Source organism: Chionomys nivalis, chromosome 10 (assembly GCF_950005125.1).
Source record: "Chionomys nivalis chromosome 10, mChiNiv1.1, whole genome shotgun sequence".
Classification (NCBI taxonomy): Eukaryota; Metazoa; Chordata; class Mammalia; order Rodentia; family Cricetidae; genus Chionomys; species Chionomys nivalis.
Genome location: NC_080095.1, coordinates 9,282,523 through 9,294,697, shown reverse-complemented (window position 1 = coordinate 9,294,697; position 12,175 = coordinate 9,282,523). Strand labels below are relative to the sequence as shown.

Below are 12,175 nucleotides of genomic sequence, written 5' to 3'. Positions count from 1 at the left end.
ATCAGAAACACTGATGACAACTTATGCTGGAGTGTTTATGGGGTAAAGGGAACACTCCTTCATTGCTGTTGGGAATGCAAGCTGGTACAAATGCAAGCCTTTTGAATATCAGTGTGGCTGTGCCTATTTCTCAGAAAATTAGGAAATATCCTTCCTCAAAACCAGTAATACCACTTTTGGATATACTCTATCTTTCTGGGATCTTTGATGTAGTTGAAGAGTAGATAGATGTAATTACTGTTTTCCTTATTTAGGAAAAATAATAAATTAGATATAAAACTTTAGACTCATAAAAATAGGATGGATGGTAGAATATTTTATTTAATTTTGTCAAATACAAATACACTAAATCTTGTAGCTGCAATCCTTGCTTAATAACTGTTTTGGTGTATGTAATTTTACAATAATGAAGATAAAGCCTTTCTTTTTAATTAGATAGAAAGGGGGAAATTATGTGGAATGTCTTTCTGTATGCTATGAATATGTTTTATATAGAGGCTTGAAAAGAAGAAGACTGTTCTTCTCAGGGACAGCAAGACATGAAAAATAATGTTAAATGAATTTAGGAAGGTTGAGAAAAATAATCCTGAGAACAGTCCTCTTCTTTTCCAACCTCTATATTTCTCATACATGAGGCCCAAACTGTCGTCCCTTCATTGGATATGTAAGTTTGAATAAGAGAGCTTCACATAGACTCATATGTTTAAATGCTGAAGTCTCACTTGGAGAAAATGTTTGTAAAGATTCGGAGATGTTATCTTGTAGGAGGTGTGTCATTTTGAAAAGTTAGTTTATACTAAAGACTCATGCTATTTCAGAGACTTCTGCTTCTTGTTTCATATTGAACTTGAGACCCTCAGCTGCTGTTCCAGCCACGAAGCCTTGACTCAGTCATAGTCCACTCTAATATTCTGAAGCTTTAAGTATAATAAATGTGTTCATTTTATGTTGCCTTTATCTTAGTGTATTTTCATAGCAATAGAAAAATAACCAAGGTAAATATCCTTAGTGTTTTGCACTATGGTGAAGAATTCTGTGAATCTACGAGAAATGAACTTGCTCTGCCAATGATCAGATTTTACCTCAAAGACCCTATGTGACCTATGGTAGATTCACATAACAATGGCAAATTGTGTGTTTTTGATTTTCTAAGTAGGTAGATCTCACTTTCATAAAGTTTTCTTGACGGGATCTACTTATACAAAATTCTAATATGAACCAAGATGAAAGTCATGGGATAATAAACCGAATGAACTAGAAACACACCTGGGTCTCATTGGAACCTGAGTGCACCATCCTCAAGGAGAAGAGAGGATATCCACATATGCTAGGATGTTTTTATGTAATTATCATGGTGCCACTTTCCTTTTGGCTTTCCCTAAAACATTAATGCTGCTATAATCAAAAAGCAGGACATGACTTCTGCCTAAAATATGAAAATACTCAACAGTGTCCATGTATTTTCTTCTCATGAAATTTCAATGACTAATGTAGGGTACTTTCTAGTTGTCGGTTTACACTTTGTTCATGGGAGACTGTGCCTCATATGATAAAACAGCACAAGAAGAACATATAATGTGTTGAGGACATTGGATCCCTTCAGAACTTACATGTGGAGAGAATTCCAGAGAAAGTGTAAAAAAGAAAATTCTGGTCAAACACCTGAGTAGAGTGTTTAATCTAATTATGTCTGCATAAATTCCTGGGATGAACCTGTATTCGCTGTCTTTTGCACCCCCTGGTGGGCCTGAGTGGCCTAACAGTGAGGTTTATGTCTGAGTTAACTCTGAAGTCCCATCACTGTGTATATAACACAGTAATAAGTGGCTGTGTCCTCAGATCTCACACTGCTCATTTACAGGTACATAGTGTTGTTGGCATTGTCTCTGGAGACGGTGAATCGATCCTTCACAAATGGTGCATAGTTTGTTGTACTGCTGTCTTTATTAATATTTCCAACCCACTCCAGCCCCTTCTCAGGAACTTGGCGAAACCAGTGCATCCAGTAATCACTGAAAGTGAATCCAGAGGCTACACAGGATAGTCTCAGGGATCCTCCAGGCTTCACGAAGCCTCCCCCAAACTCCACAAGCTTCACCTCAGACTGGACACCTGTAAACACAGAGAATGTTGTTAGCAAATTACCACAGAAGCTCTATCTTTTATATATCTTGTTCATGTTCACTAACACACTTAGTATCTCTTCTTCATAAATTACCTTTTAAAAAAGCAACAAGGAAAACCCATATCAGCACCAAATCCATTGTGTGTTTTGTTTTCTGTGCTGATCTCTGAATGGGAAGACCTGGGCATTCAGGACTGATTCCTTTGTCTGAGCTTCAGAGTAAGGGTTTATCTTGTTTTCATGAGAACAGATGGGCCTTATTTGCATACCTTCTGGCTATATAAGTTCTGCTGTTGGAGCTAAGAGAGTGTGTTCTAATATGTTTGTAAATGTTCTGGAGAAGTCTAGCAGTAAAGACTCTAGGATTCTGATAACAAAAGGGGATATTAGAGTGTAAATTTATAATAAAATATGTAAATTTAATAAAAGACTAAATGAAAAATATCTATCATGAGCAAGTAGGACTCATTCCAGAGATGAAGTAAAGTTTTACATTTGTAAAGTTACCAATTTAATCCATAACACAATCAGACTAAAAGACAAAATCCACATGATCATATCATAGGACTGAAAAATGAGTTTAACAAGGTCTAGTATCTCTTTATGATAAATGTCGTGAGACTCTAGGAACACAAGGAATATACCTCACCATAATAAATGCAATACATTGGAAGCTCTCAACAAACATCAACTGAAATTAAAAGAATTTATAGGCATTTCCACCAAAATCAGGAACAAGTTTATCCACTCTCTATATACCAACTCAAAATAGTATGTGAAGTCTTATCTAGAACATTAATATAACTAAGGAAATAAAGTGGACAATATTAGGAAGGGAAGAACTCAAAGTATCTATCCTTGTAGATTATATGATTGAATATACAACTAACCCTAAAAAGCCGTCTGAAAACTACTACAACTAAGAAATGTGATTACTAAATATCAGGACATGATATAAATGCACAGAGACCAGTGATCTTTCTATATACATATGATAATGAAATTGAGATAGAACCCAAAAGTCCAACTAGAAATAAAAGGTAATCATCTTCAACAAATAAAGCTGGCCAAATTGTTTGGCTGCATGTAGAAGAATGTAAAAAAAAATTACACCCTTCCCCCAACACACATAGATCAGGCTACAAAATGGAAAATATTTTTTACCAACTTCTCATCCAATATGAAGATATTTTCTTGAATATCTAAAGAACCCACAAAAACAGGGTATCAAGAACACAAGCAAATCAATTAAAATGGGATAGATTCAAAGTGAGATGTCTCAAAAAGGTTGAGAAGGATGAAAAGAAATATTCAAAATTCACCACCATGAAGGAAAAGCAAGTCAAAAGTGCTCTGAGACTTAAATATACACTAATTCAGAATGTCCTAGGTCAATAAAACAAATGACAGCTCATTATTTGGTCAAGTAGAGTAAGGAGCACTTATAGGTGAGAATAAAAATTAGTACAGCCATTATAGAAATCATAGTAGAGGTTCCTCAGGAGTGCAAGGAGATCTACCTCAAGTTTCAGCTTATTCATATATCTAGAAGATTTTGCAAACTAAGATGATGACACTTGCTCAAACATATTTATTTCTGCCTAGATGTCCTTCAGTAGATGGATGGATAAAGAAAATATGGTTCATTAACATGATGGAATAGTGTTCAGATGTTTAAATTTCAAAGTCATAAAATTTGAAGACAGAGAACTCTATCTAGGGAAAAAGGCATACTGAGTGAGGTAACCCAGACCCCAAAATACAAACATGGTATACATGCCCTTACATGAGGAAGTTTGCTCTTGAGGTTTAGGTAAGTATGTTTTATTCCACATAACCACACATGTTAGGTTTAAATTATGGGACTAGGCAGTTAGGTTAAATCTATCCAGGAAGTTGAAATGGCATGCAGAGTTATGGACTGGGATGTTGTGCAATGGAATAGGATCAAAGTGTAAGAGAGTTAGAAGAGGGAAGAATAGAAGTTTTATGGAGAGGGAAAAGTAAAACTAAAGGCCAATTGGAGGTTCATATGGAAAACTATGAAACAGAAGCTGGCTAAATTGCATACATATATGAAGGCAATCTAAATAGATTTACATATAACAGGAAAGATGAAGATGTAGATGGATATCTCTCATAATCAAATGAGGCCTCCAAGTCTAGGAATAGGTTTTATCTAATTGAATTATTGGCCAAGCAATTCCCATGCAATACCCAAACAACCCAGTCTACTGCTAAATATATGACTTGGTGTCCACATAGGTAATTTAATATTGACAAAGGCAATACTTATACAAATCATTGAAATAATTTTATTGAGAGACAAATATATGGGAACAAAAGTCAGTATTCATAACTGAGATTATTTTTGCAAGCAAGTTTCTGAACAGGAAAGAAATCATTAGCAAAGTGAAGAATATACAAAACCTTGGGAAAATGTTCTTAATTCATATTTTATTAAAATATAACTATATCCTTTCCCTTCCAAATGAACTAAAAGCAGACCTGGGTCTCATTTGAACCTGAGTGCATCATCCTCAAGGAGAAGAGATGATTGCAAATATGCCAAGATGTTTTTATGTAATTAACATGGTGCCATCTTTCTCTTGGTTTTCCCTTAAACATTCATGCAGCTATAATCAAAAAGTATAACCTGGGGAGGATGGGAGGAGCTCGGAGGATTGGGATGGTTGGGATATAGGAAGGATGGATACGGGAGCAGCGAAGTATATATCCTATCTAAGGGAGCCATCTTAGGGTTGGCAAGAGACTTGACTCTTGAGGGGTTCGCAGGTGTCCAGGAATATGTCCCCAGCTGGTACCTTGGGCAACTAAGGAGAGGGAACCTGAAATGACCCTATCCTATACTGATGAATATCTTGCATATCACCTTAGAACCTTCATCTGGCGATGGATCGAGGTAGAGACAGAGTCTCAATTTGGAGCAACGGTCTGAGCTCTTAAGGTCCAAATGAGGAGCAGAAGGAGGGAGAACATGAGCAAAAAATCAGGACCACGAGGGATGCACCCACCCACTGTGACAGTGGAACTGATTTATTGGGAGCCCACCAAGGCCAGCTGGTCTGGGACTGAATAAGCATGGGTTCCGGACTCTCTGAGCATGGCGGTCAATGAAGACTGATGAGAAGCCAAGGACAATGGCACTAGGTTTCGATCCTAATACATGAACTGGCTTTGTGGGAGCTTAGCCTGTTTGGAAGCTCACCTTTCTGGACGTAGATAGAAGGACCTTGGTCTTCCCGCAGGGCAGGGAATTTGGACTGCTCTTCAGTATCGAGAGGGAGGGGGAATGGAGTGGGGGGAGGAGAAGAGGAGTGGGGATAGGGGGAGGGAAGTGGGGGGAGGGCAATATTTGGGAGGAGGGGAGGGAAATGGGAAATGGGGAGCAGGTGGAAATTTTAATTAAAAAAGAATAAAAATAAATAAATAAGTAAAAAAAAAAAAAAGTATAACCTGACCTCTGCCTAGAATATGCAAATACTCAGAAATGTCCATGTACTTTCTTCTCATGAAATTTCAATGACTAATGTAGGGTACTTTGTGTCCCCGTAGTTGTCAGTATACACTTTGTTTATGGGAGACCATGCCTCATATGATAAAATAGCACAAGAAGAGCATATAATGTGTTGAGGACATTTGATCCCTTCACAACATTAATGTGGAGAAAATTCCTGAGAAAGTGTAAAAGAAATGCAGGTCAAACACCTGAGAAGAGTGCTTAATCTAATCATGTCTGCATAAATTCCTGGGATGAACCTGTATTCTGTGTCTTCTGGTGGCCTTGAGTGGCCTAACAGTGAGATTTAAGTCTGAGTTAACACTGAAGTCCCATTACTGTGTCATTAGCACAGTAATAAGTGGCTGTGTCCTCAGATCTCACACTGCTCATTTGCAGGTACAGAGTGTTCTTGGCATTGTCTCTGGAGATGGTGAATCGATCCTTCACAGATGGTGCATAGTTTGTTGTACTGCTGTCTTTATTAATCTCTCCAACCCACTCCAGCCACTTCCCTGGAGCTTGGCGAACCCAGTGTATCCAGTAGTCACTGAAAGTGAATCCAGTGGCAACACAGGATAGGCTCAGGGATCCTCCAGGTTTCACCAGACCTCCTCCAGACTCCACAAGCTTCACCTCAGACTGGACACCTGCAAACACAGAGAAAGTTGTTAGTAAATTGCTACAGAAGTTCTATCTTATTTATATCTTGTTCATGTTCACTAACACACTCAGTATCTCTTCTTCATAAATTACCTTTTAAACAAGCAACAAGGAAAACCCAAATAAACACCAAATCCATTGTGTGATTTATTTTCTGTGCTGATTACTAAATGGGAAGACCTGGGCATCCAGCGCTGATTCCTTTGTCTGAGACTCAGAGCCAATATTTATCTGGTTTTCATGAGAAGATATGGGCGTTATTTGCATGCCTTCCTGCTATATAAGTTCTGTTGTTGGAGCTAAGAGATAGCGTGTTCTAATATGTTTGTAAATGTGTGGGAAAGGATGGCAGTAAAGATAATGTTATAAAAATATTTGTATCGTACTAAGCTATTTTTCACTCACATTAAGTATCATCTATTTCATTTAATAATTACGAACAAAATATGCAATTTAGGAATAATTTCTGCTCAGTTATTCATTTCCTATAATAGAGATGGCAGTAGGCATTGCTTTGTTACATGCTCTGCAGATCTTTTCTTATGCTGTGTTGACTTCAACATTGATGCACTAGGCACCATCTGAGTCAGCTACAGCCCTAAGTAGTAAGTGTAGTTGCCTCTGGAGTTTGGACACTCTATTTTTGTGTTGAGATCATGTGACATGACTGAATTAAATTGTTCAGTAAGGAACCTGCAGAGACTTTGTCCATTTTCATTTGCATCGGGTAGTATGAAAAAATTGTGTTATTTTTTATTTTATGCCTTTTTTCCGAATATTTACCTGTCTGTTCACTAGAAATAGGGAGTGACTGATAAGCTGAACTTCAGTATACAGCTCAGCATTTGAACTCTACATGTCTTACACATATACCTTCACGGGCCTCCCAGAATGACAGTGTCACTCGTAACACCCCTCCCCTTGACATTTCTTATTCAGACTGTTTCATGCCCTTTTCCAGATTGTTACCTCTGTATATACTATGTGAAGTAAAAATCATCTGTGGTTTTGAGAAAGTTCATTGAGCCCTTTCTGACCCCATGAGGCAACAGTAGAGAACACTGGAGACTTTGGTTGAACTCAGATGACTGTTCAACAGAGAAAATGGAACATCTGTGATTTTAGCTGATTACTTTCAGACACTTTTACAATATGATTTTCAGGGTATGAATTGCAGCCTATTGAGGAGAAGGACACTTATTATTAATTACATAACCTGGTAAGTTCCTCATGTTCATTTACTTATCCAAAAACAATAGGAACCAACAGTGTCTTAAATAAGCATAATTTTCCAATGACTTGACTAGACATTTGTTTTCTTGAATTTGTTTCTCAAGACTTTTACTTCTTACAAGTATATAAGTCAGCATTTCTCATCATTACCTATTGTGTGATGCATAGATGTATACATCACCATATCTCTGAGTTGCCATCACAGTGCTTCGCTCTCATCTTAGTGCTGAATATCTCAGATGTAGGAACATGGTCTCTTCCAGCATGTTCTCTACCAACATGTAAGTGAAGGGTGCATTACTGTTCTATCACTTGTTTATTCTAAGATATCAAGACACACTGAATATTTTATAACCTGGATCTTCATTGACGACTGAATTAAATTAACATTTATAATGATGGTGACTTAGCCATCAATTTGAAACACCTAGATGTAAATAATTTACATTGAAGAATTCCTTCTATTTGACTGGCCTACAGCCTTTCTCGTATGCATTTACTTAAATGGTAATTAATGTAAATGAATCTACTCCATCATGCCAGATGCTATTCCTGGGTATTTAGGAAGGGCCTATATAATGAAGCAGTCTAATTAAGGAAATAAGCAGTATTCACTTTTCATCTTCACCTCAGTCATCATCTTTATAATCCTGTATTAGTTTTGTTCAATGTTGGATTATGATCTGTAAGATGATCTTTTCTTCTCCTAGTTGCTTTGATCATGGTGGTTATTACAACAAAAGGACCAAACTTGGAAAATAACCAAATATAATGTTTTCCAAATAGTGTTTTCTACAAGCTTTCTATGTTGACTATAGGAAAGAAAAAGATGATTCTGACACTAGAAAATGCCTCATCTTATGACTAATGTTTTGATAAATTAACAGCAAAATCGAGAGGAAAGAATTTCAATTGAGAAACTTCTGTAAATATCTTACTATAGGCAAGATTATGATTCAATTTATCCCTTAATGATTGAGTTGACCAAACCTATCCAGTTGTGCATTGAACTTCCTACCATATATTGTCTAGAGGTTTTTAAGTAATCATGCTGAACAAACCTTGGGAAACAAGACAGAAGGCAACACTCAGGTATTGCTTCTGCTTTCGTTCTGACCTTGATTTTCTGCCTTGATTTCATTCAGGGGTGGACTAAAATGTGAAAGCTAGATTTTGAAATAAATATTTTTTTCCCAAGTTGGTATTACTCATCATATTTTCCCATTGCAATAAAAATGTAAATGTACCCCTCCCTTTGAGTATCTGCAACTGATAGTCAGGTTTGAATTGTACTGGGTATGTCCCAATGTCTCTGCAGTTCATTCTAAAAATCAGAGATATTCTTGTATGGAATTTTGTTGTATTTAATGACAATAGTTCAATCACTGGAAAAAGTGATTTTTCCCCAGTATTAGATACAAGACCCAGTGAGATCATAAACTTTTGACAGAAACCTTTTCATGAACAGTTACTTCCTTGGTCCAACCTGAAGAACAATGTAGATATTCATCAGGCCATGACAGTAGAAAAGATAGAGGATCATCAATACTGACACTGGCCACATGTCGTAAAATAGCCCAACCTCATGAGGAATCTGCAAGCTATCACGGTTCAGTCAGTGACTTTTGTGATCATTTGAAAAATGACCACAACAGAGGACAGAAGTTGGGACAGTTATGCATGGTTCTATTATAATGTCCAACATTCCTTAAAATTAAACACACACACACAGACACACACACAGAGACAGATAGAGAGAAATAGAGCTATATCTGGGTTATAGAAATGGGTGTGCCTTATTCTGTTCCTGTGTTTCACTCATAATTTTTTCAACTGTTCATCAGTCTGTCTTTTCATTTGATTTCTTATAAAAATGATAGAAAAAAAGATGAATCTGGAAAGGAGCATTAACTCAAGACAGGATTTATCAGTCTTCCAGTCACTGAAAACCTTGTAGCAGCTGTGAATAGAGCCCTGGTGACCCTATTATACTAATGGCACATTAATCCCTTCTGAATCTTGCTGAATACCCACACCCAGAATTGCACCACAAAGTGTGTGGAGTGTAACAAAAGCTATGCATGTCACCCAGCCTGTGTTTCCAGATTTCACAGCTAGACTGAGACAGACCCAGGGACTTTCCTGTAAATATAGGAGGTGTACATTTAAGTACTGTATCTAGGCTTGCACTACAGTGCAGGCAATGTTTGTATAGGAGGTCATCCCAGGGTCTATTTATGGATGTAACGTAACTTCATCCCTGAATTGTCCTATGCCACATCTGTGAAGTGTAATCCAAATTTAGACCTAATGATCTTTGTTATACTTGAGGTCTACAATATTGAAAATTGTAGGTAAGTGTCATGAAACTGGATCAACTTTCTCTTTAGGTCATCTGACTATTATGTAAACCATAAGAGGGCACATGTTATTCCTGGACAAAGATGAACTTAGTGTAGCCTGAAGGGGACTTTCAGCAACTTCAACAAGCTGAAATCATCCACACAGTGCCTGACCCCTACAATAGGCATTTCCATCACCTCCTACACTGGCTGGATCTGTCTCTGCCCCATATCTATGTTGGGCTGTATGTCTGCTATTATAATGAGACTTAAAAATGAGACTCTAGGACTCTGATAACAGAGGGCGACGCTAGTGTGTAAATTTGTAATAAAATACATAAATTTAATAAAAGAATAAAGGAAAAATATCATCTACCATGAGCAAGTAGACCTCATTCCAGAGATGAAGTAAAGTTTCTACATATGTAAAGAGACAAATGTAATTCACAACCCAATCAGACTAAAAGATAAAATCCACATGATCATATGATTAGAGTGATAAATGAGTTTAACAAATCTAATACCTTTTCATGATAAATGCCCTGAGACGCTCTGGACACAAGGAATATACTTCACCATAAGAAGTGCAATATACTGGAAGTTCTCAACAAATATCAACTGAAATGTAAAGAATTTCTAAGTATTTCCACAAAAATCAGGAACAAGTCAACCTCTATTTTCTCTGTTCTTTGGCAGTTAGAAGAAAAGCCAGAAAAAAACCACGTGTTTTTCTTTCTCTGCCTGCAGTTTTTAAAGTTCCTGAGATCAGTTAGGACTGAGCTCCCCCTGCTGGTCCAGAGGTCCTCTACAGGGAGGTTTGTGTCTGGGCTAATGCTGAAGTTCCCACACTGTGTCTCTTGCACAGTAATATGTGGCTGTGTCCTCAGTGGTCAGAGAGTTCAGCTGCAAGAAGTACTGGTTCTTGGATGTGTCTCTAGTGATGGAGATGCGGCTCTTAAATGACGGGTTGTAACTAGTACCACCACCTCTATTTATGTACCCAATATACTCCAACTTCTTCTCTGGGGACTGTCTGATCCAGCTCCAGTAGTAACCACTAGTAATGGAGTAACCGGTGACAGAACAGGTGAGGGACAGTGATTGTGACGGCTTCACCAGGCCAGGTCCTGACTCTTGAAGCTGAATCTGGGACAGAATTCCTTCAGACAAAAAAAAAAAAAGAATTCTGTCAGTCACATGTTGTCAGAACCCGACATGGACACATGTATGAAGTGGGAACACTCACCAGGAAAGGCCATCACTAGGTAAAGAAGTTTAACCAGTTTCATCTTCTAGAACACACCTCCTTTTCTTCAGAGGTTAACCTCCTTGAGAGAGATGTGAGCTCCCACAGTACAGGAGGGGATTTAACACAGAGCTAGAAGATACATTTGCATGAGGGAGTCAGGCTAGACTTTATAAACTGGAGATGCAGACCACCCTACTGGGTTATTACAATATGGTCAACAGTGTCTCTGACTTCCTACAGATAGAGTCTGGAATAAGAGAGCATAGGTACTATACTCATCATAGTAAACATATCTTGGCATGAAACCACATCCACTTCCTAGCCTACCCTCTCCATCAAATTCTTCTTTTCCTGTATTTTTAGGTCACAACTCAGTGCCAACCTTCTGTTCATGCTACATTTCCTGAGTTCTTGATTTTTGATTAGTATGACCACACTGCTACTAATGTCATTCTCTTTTCTCACCCATGAGATGAAATTGTGGATGTGTAACAATTTTTGGACAGTTTAAATATGCATTATTCTCACTGGTTTCTGAAAATCTGACTGGTCTACACCTGGGTAGGAAAGTTGGTGCCAGCTAGTAAGCCTAGGAGAATTCTTAGAGGACGAAAGGCAGAGTTCCAAAAAGACACCAGGAGATGCAGAGGGAGAAGTACGGGATGGAGGAAAGGTAAAGACAAGAGCTATGTGGCAACATATAGAATCAGAGAAATGTGTTAATATAAATAAAAGTGAGTAACAATCCAATGATATTGGATGAACATTTAAAATTTTTATTAATTCTCAGTTTATGCAATTTGTTTACAGGCAGACTGGGGAAAGAAAAGTCTCCTATAGGTTTCCATCTTTCCTACATAATTTGACCATTGACATATTGCTGTTGTGTAGGGACCACACCTAATTCTTAATCCATCCAGTTTGTGGAATGTAGAGTAATCTCATTCTGAGCGAAGCAGCTGAGAACTCTTCAAACCATGGACTTGATGAAGGCATCTTGTATAGTATTGAATGTCCCAAGGTCTCTCACTCTCAGAATATTG

The 12,175-nt window shown here is 37.7% G+C and overlaps 3 gene segments (V, D, J or C); all 3 read right to left on the bottom strand.

The window, feature by feature from the left end:
- Positions 1 to 1,855: 1,855 nt before the first annotated feature.
- On the bottom strand, positions 1,856 to 2,319 carry LOC130882550 (immunoglobulin heavy variable 3-74-like). The segment is given in 2 exon segments: positions 1,856 to 2,112; positions 2,219 to 2,319. Coding segments are annotated over 2 exon segments (303 nt in total).
- A 3,644-nt stretch (positions 2,320 to 5,963) lies between these two features.
- On the bottom strand, positions 5,964 to 6,447 carry LOC130882776 (immunoglobulin heavy variable 3-74-like). The segment is given in 2 exon segments: positions 5,964 to 6,295; positions 6,402 to 6,447. Coding segments are annotated over 2 exon segments (378 nt in total).
- Positions 6,448 to 10,711: 4,264 nt separating this feature from the next.
- On the bottom strand, positions 10,712 to 11,172 carry LOC130882775 (Ig heavy chain V region 3-6-like). The segment is given in 2 exon segments: positions 10,712 to 11,043; positions 11,130 to 11,172. Coding segments are annotated over 2 exon segments (375 nt in total).
- Between the last annotated feature and the right edge of the window lie 1,003 nt (positions 11,173 to 12,175).